The 14,302-nt window shown below is 47.0% G+C and overlaps 1 protein-coding gene across 1 annotated transcript; it reads right to left on the bottom strand.

The window, feature by feature from the left end:
* Positions 1-1,079: 1,079 nt before the first annotated feature.
* Positions 1,080-2,195, bottom strand: LOC126381130 (uncharacterized). The gene has a single exon (XM_050030660.1). It carries the CDS (start codon positions 2,193-2,195, stop codon positions 1,080-1,082), a length of 1,116 nt encoding a protein of 371 aa, XP_049886617.1.
* Between the last annotated feature and the right edge of the window lie 12,107 nt (positions 2,196-14,302).

Genomic DNA, 14,302 nt, shown 5'->3' with positions numbered 1-14,302 from the left:
GGCCTGCCACCGACAATCCAACAACTATGACATAGTTTGGCCTTCTCATGGCTCTCCTTGACGTGGTAGTTCCAACCCAAAACCTTCTTAACTAAATTACGTGCACCGCGACTAGTTCTTATACTAAGTTTGGCAGCATTCTGCAGTATTAACACAATACGGTCATAAAAAATGTCAATTAAATACAAATGATCATTACATGAAAAATTTACACACTTATCACAATGACTTGAGTAATGAGTATTTTTTAACATTCTATCACAGTGCATAGCATAGGTATTAACTTGCTCCAGGTCTCTCACACCCCAACGTACTTTGGTGTGAGGATTCGTGGTACCATCGACGGCAACTTTACTGATCACTCCACCAATATCACATGTCACTGACAAAGGTAAGTGATCCGACCAGTACACACCGTGGCCGACCTGTACCATAGTGATGGTGTCCCTCGCAGCTCGTGTCACAATGCAGTGATCCAGCCACCGTCTGGAGCCGTATCACTCACAAATGTGTAGGTATCCTGAGGGAGCATTTCTGTATCCACACACATCAACGCGTGTTCCGCACAGAAAGACTGGAGCTCCTCACCAAACCTCGCTCCCGGATGTGCATTGTAGTCGCCGAGGACGTAAACTGCTTCAGCATCACTGTCCGCCACGACAGCAGCTACACCAGCGAGGCAATCAGTGAATTCCGTAAGGTTCTCCTCCCTATCGACGGGTAAGTAACCGCTGAAGACCAAAAACTGACTTCCGTCCAAACCGATTTGTACGGCAGCCAGCCTGTCACCACCACAGTCGACGACTGAAACCTTCGGGAATTTTGACTTCCTCCACAGCAAAGCCAGTCCGCCATGTGGACGTCCTTTTAGCACTCCGGTCGACGTATCCACCGATGATTTGGCGTGGCACGCAAACTCATCACTAATTTCATTGATGAAGTCCAGGTCATGCGGGAGGAGCCAGGTCTCCTGCAGTGCCACGATGTCCGCGCATCTACACAACGCTCTAACTTGTTCCACAGACCTTTTTATAGATTTACAGTTGAACGTCACCATAACAACTGAATTTTTAGGCGTACTAACCATTACGAGTTTGTTTAGTATCATTACGTACGTAACGCTCCCGGTAACGGCGGTAAACTAAGCCAGCAGGCCAGAATCCAGCATCAAGGAAGACATCCAGCTGGCCACTTCGCACTGTGACTTTAAACGAGTTAAAGGAAGTTTCATTATACGCCTTTAACAGCTCGATCGACATACATTCCTGTCCCCTTTCTCGTATATGTTCCTTCATGTCTTCAACCGTCACGGTTTTCTTTGTGCGAGAAACGTATACATGACACTGTGGTTCGGCGACCTCTATATGAGTACTAGATTCAAGTGTGCCGCGCATATTTGAGGTTTTCGCTTTACGTTTAGTGCGATTAACCATTGTATACGAGTCATCGTTAGCATTCGAGGGTAGTTGAGTAGTCACAATCTCTCGCGATATTTGCGAGGCACCAGCAGATCCCATGCCGCTAGATGGGCGAGCGCTAGTCGTTTTAGTAACGCCATTCACACCCGTTATGTCAGTCAGCATACGGACGGGTTTCGCTCGGCGCGGGCGCTTACTCCGAGACTGGTCAAGTACAATATCACGGTACGTTGGTGTATGCACCGCTTCGTGCGAGCCGTCGGGGATCGCTGCAGACTGATTCATAGGCGGAAGCGATTGTTTTGTTAATAGCCTCTTGGGAGTGATTGTCATCATACTTTCAGAACGATCCTTGCTGGCATGCGCGTCCAATGAATTACGTAGATCAGTCATTTCGTCGGTCATTTTCAATTGAAAATTTGTCAGTTCTGACTTAATCACAGTCATGTCTTTTAGTAGACGAGTAACATCCACATAATCAAAAGTTACAGGTGGTAACCTGTTTAGATCCTTAGCGACAAAAGTCGGCTGTGCATCAGGGTCAATCTCTTTCAGCAACTTCATCACATCCGTCACATTCTTCTTCTTTTTGTCATCGCCTTTTCTAAGCACATTTTTGAATCCTCCTCCACATGCAGTATATAGCACGTTCTTACCCTCGAATATCTCCGCCTCCGTGAAGTTGGTGGCACATATTTGCACTATACTCAGTTCGTCTAACACATCAATCTTATTTTGGACAAATGTTAGGAATTCGTTGATAATCACATTCGCCATCGCTTGTAACTTTAGACCATACCGTGTTGATAACTTGTTTTACACATATTCGCTTAGACAAGCGACCGATCGACACGACGATATCGGTACAATATTATAACTATTTCAAGTATTTTAACAAAACTGTGATTTTATTTTGTAAGTTTTAAGATGACTTTGTATGTTAACTAATATTATTACTTTTTGTAGAGTGAGTTAGAGAAACAAAACTGTGATTTAATTACAATTTTTTTTTTGATTAGTGGATACGCCACTAATATTATTAGTATTTCTAGAATTTTAACTACACTGTGATTTAATTTTGTACGATTTAAGATGATTATGTATGTTAATTAATATTATAACTTTAAGCCAGTCTTTTTTTAAATTATATTTACATTCGTTGATTATTTGCATCAAACTGATAAATAAACCATTAAAATAATTTTCAAAACAATTCAAGTAATTTTAATTTTTTTATAGCATACCATACAGTATTAAAATATATCAGTAAAAAACATTTGTGTTTCTGTCTGTACTTTATGGCAAAAAAACGTCTTTAATTGAGTTTATAGTACCTACTCAGAATCGGGGGCATACGCTACGGGGGCAATCGAAATCGGGGGCATACGCTACGGAGCCATTAAGACATGGGATTAAAATCCTGTCTTTGTTAATCAGGAATAACAATACTAATCTCAGTATAAATTGAGGTACCTACCTGATAATAATAATAACTTCAATGAAAATTTCCTTCAAGTATTACATTTGTAGAATCTGCGTGTATATTGACTTGTGTGTGTAAAGGAGGAAAATAGAAACAACTGTTTAGGACTGACGATCGATCAAAACTGATTTATTAAATAATAAATATAATTAACTTATTGCTTGCGCTAACGCAGGTCGTTGACTTGACCTAGTTACATACGCTGAGTACGTGTATACCTACATAGTTCCCCTCTTTTGTAAAAAAATTAAAACAAATATACAACTGATTTAAAATACAAAATTAAAAGTAAAAGTAAAATCCTACAAGTATAATATAAATTATATAATTAATAATGTATAACTATAGTAGTTTTCCGAGGCGTACGGTAAAGTAAACGACGAATACGGTAAAGGAGGATTTATTGTGTGCGTTACAGTGCTTATACTTAAACTAACAGAGCCGTCTAAGGGGACGTTAGGCGTACCGAGCAGCCACCGTAACGAAACCCCAGACTGACACCTACGGTAGTAGTATATGGCGTTCCAACAGCTTGAAAGGCGTCCATATAAGTACTACCGAGTACCTATCCGAAGATCCAAACTCACGGACAAGGCGGAAGGTCATCGTTTGCCGAACATACTTTGATAGCGCGTTCTAAAATGCGTGTGGCGCCATCTCTTGAGGAGCAGTGGTACTACACTCCCCTCCATCTAAGTCCGAGATGTCCCAGCGAGGCAATCTTGTTTCTTCGGTCTCCCTCGTTTCCTTGTCGGTATTGGCTGTTCTGAGGGAGTAGTCGCCTTCCGAGGTCTTCCCCTCCTCTTCAAAGGTTGCGCCGGGGCTGGACAGTCTTGATTAAGACTTTTGTAAGGTGACAGAGCTGAGGCGTGATAGACTCCTAAACTGACATCAGAGTTTTCAGGATCAGCAACTTCATAGGAGGAAGGGCCGTGTATTCTCTTTATTTCGTATGGTCCATCACGGCGCGGTGCAAACTTGGCGCTGATTCCTTTACTTGCATGACTGATTGGATGAAGTTTGACCATTACCAAATCCCCTTCGCGGTAATCTGGTCTAGCTTGTCTGCTTCGATCAGTCAGGTCCTTTCGTCTTTCCTCCTCCAACTCTTGGATCTCTTTAGCACGTTCCAAAACCGTAGCCAATTGTAACAGTCTCGGTGTAATTTCCGGTATGAAATTCTCTGACAAGACAATTTGTCGGTAATCATGTAGGTTGTCATCCAGCGTTCTCAACTCTCGGCCGAAAGTGAGGTATGCCGGAGAGTAGGAAGTAGTTTTGCAAACAGTAGAATTCATTGCAAACCTAATACTGGGGAGATGATCTGGCCAATCTCTTTGGTTTTCACCGAGGATCATCGCCAACTGAGTCTTGAGGTCTCTGTTCTTCCTCTCCACTGGGTTTGTTTCAGGGTGGTACACCGGGGTATACCCATTTTGTATCTTCAGACAGAAAGAGACTTGCTGAATTATGGCGCTGACGAACTGGGGACCATTGTCGCTGATCATTCTCCTTGGAAATCCGTATCGGAGGAAGATTTCATCGATCAATACCATTGCGCATCTTTCTGCGGTTGCTTCTTCCAGGGCAAAGAGTTCAATCCAGCGTGAACATAGGTCTTCTATGATGAAGATCCACGTCTTCCCGTCGCTGGAACGAGGTAAGGGGCCAAATAAATCGAAAGCTATGATTTCAAAACGCTGACTGAGAGCGTGAGTCTGTAAAAGCCCTGCCGGCTTATAGTTGGCTGGTTTGAAACGCTGACACTTGATACAATGTCGTACATAACTATCGATATATTTACGCATTCCGGCCCAGTGATATCTTCTGGCAAAAGCTTGATATGTTTTTTCCGCACCGTAATGACCAGCTGTAGCATCATCATGATAAGCCTTTAGTATGTTTGCCCAATCATGCTCAGGGGCTAACAATTTTGCTTCGTCTGAATCAGGGCTATGGCGATATAGAAGACCATTATTGATCAAGTAACCCTTGCTACTCCAATACTGAGCGTTTTCGTTGTCTTTGTAGTCTTCCAAAGCTTTTATATATATCCGATATCCGAGAAATTCTTTATGTATCGCCGATACCAAGAGCATGTCTGCAAAAAGGATACTAAATGTTTCAGGTTAGTCGGGGGTGGACGATCTAAGATTGCCGCTGTTTTTGATGGATCAACTTCAAGACCTTCCGGAGTAATCAAATGTCCCAGGTATTTGATTTTGTTGCAAGCAAAACGACATTTTGCTTTATTCACGACGACAATTCAGCTCTCTCATTTTCATGAAAATGTCTCTGAGATCCGATAGGTGTTCTGAGAACGTTTCGGAAAAAATGATCAGATCGTCCAGATACGCCAAAAGTTTAACATGACTGAGGCTAGCACGAAACCTATCGATCAGCCTCTGAAACGTTGCGGGTGCATTGCGTAGTCCAAAAGGCATTCTCCTGAATTGGTACAGCCCAAATGGCGTAATGAATGCTGTCTTCTCTCGGTCAGCCTCGCGCACGCACACTTGCCAATATCCCGCTTGCAGATCTAAAGCTGTCATGAAACGAGTGGGCTTTGCTTCATGGAGGAGATCGTCGATGCGCGGTATAGGATAAGTGTCTGGTACGGTGATTGAATTCAGTCTTCTATAATCTACGCATACCCTTATCGATCCGTTTGGTTTTGGAACCATAACCACCGGAGCTGCCCATGGTGACGTGCAAGGTTCTATAACACCTTCTTTAAGCATGTTTTCGATTTCAACCAGAAGCACTTCCTTGCGTGGTGGGGATAATCTGTACGGGGGCACAGCTATAGGTAAATGGTCTGCCGTATTGATAACATGTTCAATCCCAGTTATCGCTTTTCCTTTTGATACAAACACATCTTCGAACTCATGAATTAGTTCGTCCAGCTGTTGTTGTTGTATATCATCAAGTGCAGATTCCACGTTGACAGAAAATATGCCAACGTCATCAAACAGAGACATGGCCCTTGGAGACAAAACGGGTTCATTCTCTTCAAAGGCCTGAGCTGCATCTCGCAACATGTACTCCATACGTGGAGAGTAACCGTCAAATAAGGTTTCCGCTTCAATTCGCTTTCTTTCCTCCTGTGTTTCAGGCAGATCAACGGGTACGAGTTTGTAGGGTCTAGCAGATTCGCTGGGTACAGCAGCCGTGTTGCTTATTGGAACTTGGACATTATCTTCACTCCATTCTCGGCTACGTTTCCTCGTTCGTTCCGCGCTAATCGGTGCGACTCCAACGTTCTCAGTCGGTTTATTCCCCCTCTGCCTTCCTGGTCATCAAACAAGACGAACCTTTCTTGGTATAACTCAAACTCCTGTCTCGGGTTTTCGGTATAAGACCATGTGTACTGACCAAGATTCAGCATTATCCCTGCCTTCTGGAGGAAGTCGGTGCCCAACAAAGTGCGGTTATCCGTAGATTCCAGAAGAACAATAAAATACGAGCGGTTTATGCGTCCACCGAGTTCGACTTCTGCCTCGAAAGTTAGCACATTCTGCGGTCTTTGAATTCCGTCCGCCAAAGTGACACACAACTTTTCTTCTTGGAATACTTGACCTTTTGCTTGGAGCCTCTTGTACAGGTCGTATGAGGCAATGCTTACTCTAGCGCACGGGTCTACAAAGGCTTTACCGTCGAGTCCATTAATTTTCAAATAAACCATTGGTCTTTGATAGTTTTCAATATAGGCTTGGAAATTGATGGTACAGAAACCCAAACTGCCTTTAATTCCCGCATTGGGTATGGGTTTCTTGGCACATATCTTGCAATTGCTCCTAAAGACGCCAGGAGTTCCGCACCCATAACAGGCCAGTTTTACGTCGGAGGATGTTGCAGGTCTAGCGGATAAGTCGGCTTTTGTTTGATCGTTGCCCTGGTTGCCTTCTCCTTCTAACAACCTTTTGCATCTTCGACACTCCTCCATAATGTGTCCCGTCTTCTTGCAAAAGAAGCATCTTGGCTTTTTTGTACGGACTGGGTTTATTGTTGAAGTAGGGGCGTGTTGGGCAGGGTTCTCTCCCTTTCCTTGGACTTGCTCTCCGGTAGCTTTCTCCTTAAGTATGGCCTCAACTGCACGTGCCTGTTTACGAAGGTCTTCCAAATCTTCCACCTTTTCTTTACGTATCCGCTCTCTTATTTTTAAATCCAGCAAGCCGTAAACAATGTTGAATTGTTGTTTCTCGTTAAACTTTTCATCATCTGGAAATTGTGAGAAGAGCATTTTCTTACTAGTAATAAACTCATCAGTAGGCATATCTGGTGGTTGGTGGCCTCGGCAGGCTTCTATGTACAGCAAATATGTTTCCTTCTTTGGGGCAAATGTGTCCCTTATTATTGTTTCGAACTCTTCCCATGTATTAACAGTATCCTTAGTGCCTTGCCACCACACTGTCGCTTCTGCGCGGAACACTAGTGGTAATCCCTCTATAGCCTCCTCGTCACTTATCTTGTAAATACCCTTGAAAATGCGGATCGCTGTGAGGAAAGCTTCCAGAGTTTCTCTATCTTTCTTTCCATCATAAGAGGCGTTACAAGTAGCCATTGAGCCTTTCTGTCCATCCCCTACAGCTTTAAGCAGTCGCTGCAACTGTTCTTCCGTCATGTTTACAGCCATCTTTGCCCGTGGGGTCTTCTTCCCAATTACTGGATACGTCGTCTGCCGTCCCGATCTCGAAACTACAAATTTTGGGGCTCTTGTGCCCCACGTTGGGCGCCACTATAGTAGTTTTCCGAGGCGTACGGTAAAGTAAACGACGAATACGGTAAAGGAGGATTTATTGTGTGCGTTACAGTGCTTATACTTAAACTAACAGAGCCGTCTAAGGGGACGTTAGGCGTACCGAGCAGCCACCGTAACGAAACCCCAGACTGACACCTACGGTAGTAGTATATGGCGTTCCAACAGCTTGAAAGGCGTCCATATAAGTACTACCGAGTACCTATCCGAAGCTCCAAACTCGCGTCGCGTCAGGTTTCTTCTCGTCGCGGGCGAAGCCCGCGACGGGGAGACATCCTCGGGGCTATGCCCCCTTGATGTGGTCGCACTCGCCGCCCGCAAAGACGGGCGTGGCACGGGGTTGGGACACGACGGGCGAATACGCCCCTCCGTGAGCCCGATGGTGATGCAAGTCCGTGGTGCCGCTAGCGAGGTCGAGCCCACCGGGTGGTTCCCCGTTGGGGGAGGCCCAGTGAGCGCCCGTCAGCTAGCGTTGGTGTCAGATCCGGTATGTAGCTGCTCCGTCGCCGGGGCAGCTGGTGTCGATTGGGCTGGAGAGGGGGAGAGGACTGCTTCCACTGCCACTGGGAGCGTCAACTCATCCCCCGGGGGGTGGCCACGATCCTAACTACTCGACGGGGAGTAGTGGATGTGGGCAGCCCCTGTCCAGTCCGGTGTTGGTGTTCAGTGCCCACCGGTGAGTTGGCCTAGCAGTGAAGCCAGGCCTCCCACGATGATGGGCACTGGGTCAGTCCTAGAGCGGATGGCGGCTAAGATGTTGTGGAGCAGCTGTATGGTCTGCTCCAGCACTTCCAGCTTCTCGCTGGAGGGAGCTGGGGTGCCTCCGCTCGGGGCCTCGCCTTCTTCCCCTTGGGAGGGGCGGCGGCTGCTGTCTCTGATGTTGAGGGTTGCGGAGGGACGGGTTCCACGGCGATGGGCTCGGCGGTGGTGGTAGCAGTGGGGGCAGGGGTTGCTCTTTTACGGGCGCGCCTCTGCCTCTGCGGTTTGGGCCCATTCGGGCCGTTCGCCGCGGCCATGAGCGAGCTCCTCGCTGTCGGTTCGCTGCTCGGGTCCACAATGGAGGTCGCAGGTGCAGCTCTTCTTGCACTGGTCAAGGGCGCGGTGCCTGCCCTTGTGTTGCGCAACTCGCGCGACTTCACAGGGCAAGAAGGGCTGTTGGCTGGGTGTGCACCTCCGCAGTTGCAACACGTGGCCGGTACCTCCCGGGGTCGCTGGCAGTCCTTCGCTGCGTGGCTTTCGCCACAGCGAACGCAGGCCGCCGGGCGGTGGCAGTTGTGGCTACTGTGCCGAAACTGCTGGCAGCGGTGACATTGAGGAGCTCCTTTTCGTCCCCTCCAGGCTTCAATCTTGACACCGGGCATACAGAGGAGCTCGGTGGTGCCGTAGATGGACTGGAAGCCCAGTGTCCGCCGGATCTTCGGGTCGGAAATTGCTCTAGAGCAATAAGGCCGCCCAAATTGTACTGTATTCATGTGTTATGTCTGATTGTTGAAATTCTAGTTCTGTGCAATAAAGTATATTTGATTTGATTTGATTTGATCTCCACGAAGAAGATTCCGCCCACCCTGCCCTGGATGGGACGGATAAACTGAGGGTCGTAGCCGCGACTGCGCAGCTCCTCCTCCAGTTCGGCGATGTTGGTGTCGGTGGGCAGGCCCTTGATGGCCAGCTTCAGGGCGCGTTCCGCCGGGGGGGCGTAGGCGAACCAGGAGAGTCCCGTCGCTTTTTCCAGGCCGGCAAGGTAGCGCTGGTAAAGCCGGAACTCTTCGTTGGTCTTCGCCATGAAACGGACGCCCTTCCCGTACGGGCGCGCGTTGGGGACATGGCCGAGCACCTCACGCAACTTGCGGAAGTGGTGCGGCCAGTCGGGCAGCTGGTCCACCACGATGGGCGGAATCTTCTTGCTCGCTGGGGCGAGCGGCGGCTGAAGTTGGACGGGCTTCGGCGATGGTGTGGGCGTCGTCCGGAGGGACGGACGCGGAGGCGCGTGCGGTGGCGAATCTGGATTCGTATTGAGCACCGCCGCGTATGAGCGCGGCGGTGTCGTCTTCGTGTCCGGCGGTGGCATGGAGAGAAGCGAGAAGGGGTTCGTACTCAGGATGGCCGAGTACGAGCGCGGCGGCGTTGTCTCCATGTCCAGTGTGGGCATGGAGAGTGCGACGGGCGGGGTAGTCCTCGCGCTGGGTTTCGGTGAAGGCCGCTCTGGCGGCGTCGTTGCCCTCTTCTTTTCCGCGGCTCCTGTTCCCGGAAGTCGAGGCAGGGGCAGCGGGAAGGGGGACTGCCGTAGGTCTGCGCCGGTGAGGCGCGGTGGAGGCGGCGGTGCGTAGGCGGCGATGGGCGTCGTGACGGCGCGGGTGCGCACAAATGTGCGCGCCCTGCGCTTCGTTACTCCGGCTGACGGGGGAGCCATCCTTGCCTGCTCACCCCGTTGGTTTGGGCTCGATGGTGGTGCTGTCCACTTGCGCGAGACCGAGCGGTCCGCTAGGCAGCGCACACGCTATCACTCCCTCCCCGGTGAGACCCGCTGGTGGGAGGCCGGGGGTGGATAGGAGTGATAACGGTGTTACCTATTGGACCTGCGGAATCTGGAGGGTATTTTAAGATAAAAACACCCCCCCCAGCTTCTTTGCGTCAGGCAGCAGTGTGTCGGTAGACGTAGAAATTCGAGGTCTCCGTGCGCGTCGCTCCAAACTCACGGACAAGGCGGAAGGTCATCGTTTGCCGAACATACTTTGATAGCGCGTTCTAAAATGCGTGTGGCGCCATCTCTTGAGGAGCAGTGGTACTACATAACGAATTAGAACGAATAGATTTGTATAAGTTGATATAATATGTAACGAACACTCAACCCAGTGGTTACATTAATCTTTATTTTATTTTAATCGATACATTGACAATCCCGTCAATGTTCAATCGAGACGTCAAACAACTATCGTCAATTCGATTTGTGAAAACCGGAGCTGTCAGTTGGTCGGGCATTCGAATTTGGTCAACGGTCGGAGTGCGAACGTTTGTGTGAGATACGCAATAAAATCAAGTGTTTTCGAATTATCATTGTTTTGTGTTCAAAATCCCTTCTGAGCATCACAGCTCAGAAGTGGGATAACCCGCAAAACATACGGTTTTGCAACGCCCTTGGATTTTCAAGACAAAATGGGGGATGATGTTGAGGAAGGTAATCGTCGAAGGCGAGAGACGCCATCATCACAGAATTCACGACGGCCGGTTGGAAGTAATCGTAGTCCCAGCCGCCATGAGAACGAGAGACGTGAGCGTGATAATCGTGGACGAAGCCACACTAGACACGGGAGTTACCAGCGCCAACGGAGTCATAGCAGAAGCAGACGTATAAGCAATCCCGATAATACGAGCCGCAGTACCCGAGAAGATAGGCCCAGCCGTAGCCGCAGCAGACACAACGGGCATCGAAGGAGTCGCAGCCGCAGCAGAGGCAGGACTCACCGATGTAGCCGCAGCCATAGCCGACGAGGGGCTAATAACCGAAGTTGTAGTCACGACAGGGACGAATTATATGAGAGACTACGACTACTAGAGGATCAGATACTCAAGGGACGTGAAACAGGGAACGTACAGAGAACAGGACCAGTACGTGGGAATAGTAGTGCGGCACAAGCAGAGCCTTTACTCCGTGAAGATGCTGTCAGCCGATCTCCATCGAAAGCAGCCTGCGACTCTTACGTGAGGAGCCCGGAGCGTAAGAAACCTAGGTATGAGTCATCTTTGGATTTTTTTGAAGAATTTGTGAAAATTTTCAAAGGTAGAGACCGTGAATCGATTCCTTCTTTCAACAACCTACTTCCGGAATTTGATCCCTTGTGTAGAGAGCAGACTATTAACATGTGGTTGAGTAAAGTTGACGAATCCGCGGACATTTATGGTTGGAATGATAAGCAAACGGTTTACTATGCGCTACCTAAGTTAGTTGGTCACGCCAAAGTATGGTACCAGGGCCTGCCTTCTATTAAGCGTTCATGGTCAGAGTGGAAAGTTTTACTGCAGGAATCATTTCCGTCCACTGAAAATTATGCCGAATTACTGACAGAAATGCTTAATAGAAGAGCTCGTCCCGGGGAATCACTTTAATTATATTGCTTTTCAAAAATAAATTTGCTAAACAGATGTAAAATTTTTGGTAAACAAGCAGTTGATTGCATAATATACGGAATAGAAGATAAAAGCATACGTCTTAGTGCACAAGCGGGAAAATATGAAAAACCGGAAGAGACGCTAGAGTTTTTCAAAACTGTTAAAAACCAATCGAGTAGTACTGATTTTAGGAGAGATAATAACTATAGGGAAAAACGTTTTAATAGTACAAATTCCACGGTAGGTAATGCACAGCGAAACAATGAACTTTTCAAAAACCGACCTAAAGAATCAGCGATTGTGTGTTTTAATTGTAAGGAGCCTGGACACCCCAGTTTTAAATGCCCCAAACCAATAAATAAATGTTCAGATTGTAACTTCATTGGCCATACTTCAAACAATTGCCCCAAAAAGGGAAATACTAACACTAATCATAATAACAATCAAAGTAGATCCAAAAATGTTCTTGAGGTTTCGGTCGACGATGATGGAAATGACAAATATAAAATTATGATCAAAATAAATGACAAGCCAATTCCGTGCCAGGTAGATCTAGGGAGTCAAGCCACGCTGATTCGGAATACGGACGCCCGTAAAATGGGACTGAATTGGGAACAGGTGGATGGCCCACTTTTAAGGGGTTTAGGGAATGTCCCTTACCTACCCATGGGCAGAACCTTAGTATCCGTTCAAGTACAAGGGATAAAAGAAGACCATGTTGATGCTTTTATTGTTGACGATTATCTTATTAATACCCCGGTCTTGTTAGGACACAGCTTTACCGAAAGTCCTAATTTAAGAATAGTTAAGACTGCAACCGATTTGAATTTTGAACGAGTTAATTTAAATGATGAAATCAAGTTAACTCTCGTTAGTACTGATGACGTCGAGATAGAAACAGGCATGTTAAAGGCGGTTACAGTTAAATCTGACGTTACTTATACTGGCATAATCTACGTTGGGGGTTCAATTAGAGGTTGTGTTGGGAAGGAGTATTATTTATTACCAGGGGAGTACGTCATTACAAATGGAGAATGTCAACTCCTGATACAAAATGTGAGTACCGAAGCAATACATTTCAAAGGAGGAGTACTCCTTTCAAGGGCCAGGACTCTGACATCATCAATAAACGTCTTAAATGTAGGCACACAACTGAATATCAATGCAGAAATTGATAAAATGACTTGCGGTGACCAGCTTACCGATACTGAGAAGCAAAGATGCAGAGACTTGTTAACGAAATATAAGGACTGCTTCTCGGGTGGGTTACATGATTTAGGATTTACGGCTGTGACGGAGATGGAAATCCATCTGAAAGATTCTACTCCCGTAGTGTATAGACCATATCGGTTGTCCCATTCCGAACGCACACATGTCCAAAACATGGTCGACCAAATGTTAGCAAACGGCATAGTGCGTGAGTCCAGTTCGCCATACGCTAGTCCCATCGTATTGGTACAGAAAAAGTCAGGTGAGAAGCGTCTATGCGTGGATTATCGCGCTCTGAATAGTCGTACCAAAAGAGACCATTATCCACTACCACGCATAGAAGACCTTCTCGACCAATTATCGGGACAATCATTGTTTACTACACTTGATCTGGCGTCTGGTTACCACCAGATTGCCATCGCTGAGGAGTCCAAGGAGAAGACAGCGTTTGTTACGCCCGATGGGCAATACGAATATAATCGTATGCCCTTCGGGCTGGCAAACGCCCCTGCTGTATTCCAGCGAGCAATTCACAAGATCCTAAACAAGACAAAAATGCCATATGTTATAATTTACATGGACGACATATTAATTCCATCTAAAACCTTTGATGAAGGTCTACACCGTCTCGAGGAAGTATTGCTCTTGTTACGTGAAGGCGGGCTGACCCTTAAAATGGAGAAGTGCAACTTCTTTCAGGAAAATATCATGTTCTTAGGGTTCGAAATAGATAAGTCCGGAGTACGCCCCGGAGATCAGAAAACTCAGGCGGTATCCAGGTTTCCACAACCGCGTAACCAGCATGAAGTTAGACGGTTTTTAGGTTTAGCTGGATTTTTTAGGAGATTCGTTAAGGATTTCGCTCTAATAGCTAGGCCATTGACGAATCTTCTAAAGAAGGATACCGTTTGGCAATGGAGCGATTCACAACAGATTGCGTTCGAGACATTGAAGAAGCTACTAGTCGAAAGACCAATATTGGCTCTTTATGATCACAATGCAGAAACGCAACTACATACAGATGCGAGCAAATTTGGTCTGGGAGGCATATTGTTACAGAAGACCGGACTTGACCCTTGGAAGCCCGTAGCCTATTTTAGTCGTCTGACCACCCCCGACGAGCAACGACTCCATTCATTTGAACTCGAGACGCTTGCAGTTATAAGTGCATTAAATAAGTTTCGTACTTATTTATTGGGCATTAAGTTTTCCATAATTTCTGATTGTAATGCATTGCGCTCGTGTAATATCGGGGAATAGGTACCTAACTACGAGCAAACAAACAACCGTGCGTTCTTCTGCAAAGCTAGTTTAATACTGCGGTTT

The sequence above is a fragment of the Pectinophora gossypiella genome, unplaced genomic scaffold (genome assembly GCF_024362695.1).
Source record: "Pectinophora gossypiella unplaced genomic scaffold, ilPecGoss1.1 Pgos_36, whole genome shotgun sequence".
NCBI classification, from domain to species: domain Eukaryota; kingdom Metazoa; phylum Arthropoda; class Insecta; order Lepidoptera; family Gelechiidae; genus Pectinophora; species Pectinophora gossypiella.
The sequence above is the reverse complement of the archived record's forward strand: the minus strand, read 5'-3'. Positions and strand labels throughout refer to the sequence as shown.